Source organism: Musca autumnalis, unplaced genomic scaffold, assembly GCF_047663935.1.
Source record: "Musca autumnalis isolate F117 unplaced genomic scaffold, ASM4766393v1 scaffold_5, whole genome shotgun sequence".
NCBI lineage: Eukaryota > Metazoa > Arthropoda > Insecta > Diptera > Muscidae > Musca > Musca autumnalis.
In genome coordinates, this window is record NW_027412088.1 from 148,640,038 (window position 1) to 148,643,235 (window position 3,198).

At 36.5% G+C, this 3,198-nt stretch overlaps 1 protein-coding gene across 1 annotated transcript; it reads right to left on the minus strand.

Moving 5' to 3' along the window:
• Positions 1-1,143: 1,143 nt before the first annotated feature.
• Positions 1,144-2,735, minus strand: LOC141386789 (uncharacterized). The gene is made up of 2 exons (XM_073955702.1): positions 1,722-2,735; positions 1,144-1,167 (listed from the first exon to the last, which is right to left on the minus strand). The coding sequence occupies exons 1-2, from the start codon at positions 2,733-2,735 to the stop codon at positions 1,144-1,146; spliced, it is 1,038 nt and encodes a 345-aa protein (XP_073811803.1).
• Between the last annotated feature and the right edge of the window lie 463 nt (positions 2,736-3,198).

The window sequence follows — 3,198 nt, forward strand, 5'->3', positions numbered from 1 at the left end:
TGTGTGAACGAATAGAGTTGGAAACCTGAAATGTGGAATATTATATTACTGATATGGAGGTAGTTTTGGAAATTCGTACTTAAGTATACGCAAAGTACTAAATGACACTAAATCTTGACGGATAGAGCTGGAAACTTGAAATTAAGATTGTTCGCACAGAAAGTTTTTATTTGTGCCCGAAATCAATTAATTAAAACACGATAGTTTTTTTGTTTTAAAAATATACAATTTTATTGATTTGTTAGTTAAGCCGGTTATTTGTCAACTAACAATGTTCTTATTTTCTAATCCCTTCTTGGGCCACACAAATAAGGGAACAAAAACGAATCGAAACGATCAAAACAAATAAACGATCAACATTAAAAGCGATGAGCGAAAGAAATAATCGCAACAAAAACAATACGAAGGGCCACAGTTACTGATTTGTATGTACGAATATGCGTACAGACAGAACTGACCAAACGCATAACCAACAGTGTTGTTGGCATTCCCATCAAACACAAAACGGACAAAGAAGAAGACGAACAATTGTTCGAATTCGGAAAAAAATCGGAAAAAATTTTTAGCTGGGAACATACAAATGCCTAAACCATATGTAGGGATTGTTGTTTCTCGTTGCGACGAACAAATTTGACACAAAGTGTCCAACGTACCTGCTTACGTTAGGGTGGGACGAACAATTGACGATTACAAATAACATTAAGGTGGGTCGAATAAAATGTAAAAAATTGAAAATTAACAAATTTCAAATTAGTTTATAAAATGCAAAGACCCAATAACTATAAAATGAAAATTAATACAAATAGACAAAAATACACAATATTCTGCTCCAACATCCTCCGCCCGTTGAAGCATCAAGGTTCAAACATCTTGTTGTGTTAAAGGAGCGATATTGCGGATTGGGCGACAGCAAAATCCATTCGAATATTCATTAATAGTGAGGCAACGAACGACTTGTAGTTGTTTGACAACAAATTCCTTTGAGATACATAGTCGAATATGGTGGAATTATATATGTAGTTCCTTTCTGGCAACAAGTAACATTTAATGGCAGTCCGTCAGCTTTCATAAGAAAAACAAGGCACCTGTACTAGTGAAATACACCTTCAAAGAGATAGTTCTTGGGGAATGATGTGGGCAACTTTATTGGTCTTCTTCTTTGGACATCTGTTGGAGAAACAAAACACAAAAACAATTAATCGAATACATTTCAAATAAACCAAATGCTTATCCATAATGTCCTCAAAATCGTTATTTCCACAGATATTGTTCTTAAAAACGTCAGTCTTTACGTGTTCTGAAAAATTTATGATAAATTCTTCTCCCGTAACAAGACAATTAGAGCATTCTTCTTGGAAAAATAAGTAACTACGAAACAAAACCAAGACTGATGAATCCGGAACACAATAACAACGAAACACAACAACAGCTGGATTACTTCTTGGTACATGTCTCCAAAATATGTTTCGAATTCTTGCATGGAGTTTTGTGACACGATTTGTCACAAACCTTTTTAAAGTAGACGGATGTAGTTTAGACTGAAATACTGTTTCGAAATCAGTCCAAAAATGCGACGAATAGGCGAAGTTCAATATATTGTATATCGATATGAGCCACGTTTCGTTGAGAGAAATGATGGCACGATGATGTAAAAAGTTAACTTTACTGGCAGTAACTTTCGAAAATTTAAAATTCCAAGAAAATTGTAGATTTTTGAATACGAGCCACAAAATTGATATTTTTGTAGGATTTGTGACATCGGGTAACTCGCAACGATAAAATAAGATAAGATAATCTTCCAGAGGTTTCCAGGACATCCCTAAGGTTTTGGTAACGTCGTTGTCCGATGTATTAATGATGATTTTAGTATCATCATTCGGTGTGAGCAACGCATGGTTGATATTCCATTTAGTCAATTCGATACCATGCCACTTTAAGATTTGTATTAACTCGTCCCTCTTGAGGGCAAGAGTTTCGATGTTATCGGCGCCAATGGGTACGTCATCGACGTAAAGATCTTGTCTTAAGACCTCCGAACCACTTGGATGAGGTGTTTTGTATCTATCTGTAATGAGAAACAAACAACGATTTGCGAAAAAAGAGGCGGCCGATGAGCCATAAGTAACAATCATAAGTTGGGATACCTTTATATAATCAACTGTGTAACTTCTCCACAAAACGAATTGAAACCTTCTATCTGGTTCTTCAATGCGAAACTGCCAATACACATTCGAAGTGTCAGCAGTGAGAGCGTATTTGTTTAAACGAAACGAGAAGAGTGTGGTGATCAAATCCTGTTGTATTGTTGGACCGACCATCAATATATCATTCAACGAATGATTCGACGAAGTGCGAGCGACGGCATCAAATACGACTCGAAGTTTTGTAGAACTACTTGGAGGATTGAGAATGCAATGGTGAGGTATTATATAAGGCGAAGTATTCGACGATTTGTTGTAGGGCGACATGTGTCCGAGCGACACATATTCTTGCATGATTGCTTCATACATCGATTTCAAAGTTGAGTCACGTTCAAGTCGTCTTTCGAGCGACAAAAAACGTCTACGACATATTTCCAATGAGTTACCAATATAATTGGGTAATTTCTTGAATGGAAGACGAACTTGTACTCTTCCATAAGAATCGAAACGACTATTTTCGACAAATTGATCTTCACATGATTGCTCTTCTTCAGTGTGTGTTGAAGTTTCATCAATATTTGTATCTTCATGCATACTTACAGTCAAATTGCAAGTCAACGATGTGGAATTAGGACGACTGGGCGACTAACCACCAACTATCCAGCCGAAAACAGTATTTGTGAGACACGGTAGAACATTTCCCAATGAAATTCGACCATCCAACAATAAGTCAAAGAATACCTCGGCACTTAAGAGCACGTCGATGTGTTGAGGCTTGTAGAATAATGGATCTGCAAGTACTATATTCTGCGGAATCTTCAATTGCGAGGTATCGAGAAATTCACTAGGCTGACGAGACGAAATGGTTTTAGTTACGGCGAAATTTAAAGACCACTGGAATAAACTACTTCTCGATTTTATAGTAGCATCGACAGAAAATTTGATTGCTGTTCGAACCTCTCCAATTCCCGATATTTCTTGAGAGAATGGACGAAATTTGAGCTTAAGCCTTTTTACAGCTTCTTCCGAAATAAAATTTAGTTCAGAACAAGAATCA

What these genes read in the sequence shown, in the direction of transcription:
- LOC141386789 (XM_073955702.1), bottom strand. Translation starts at nt 2,735, where the DNA reads ATGCATGAAGATACAAATATTGATGAAACTTCAACACACACTGAAGAA. An exon ending in AAATATCAATTTTGTGGCTC is followed by an intron (nt 1,168 to 1,721) that starts GTATTCAAAAAT and finishes TTTCTCCAACAG; the next exon opens with ATGTCCAAAGAAGAAGACCA.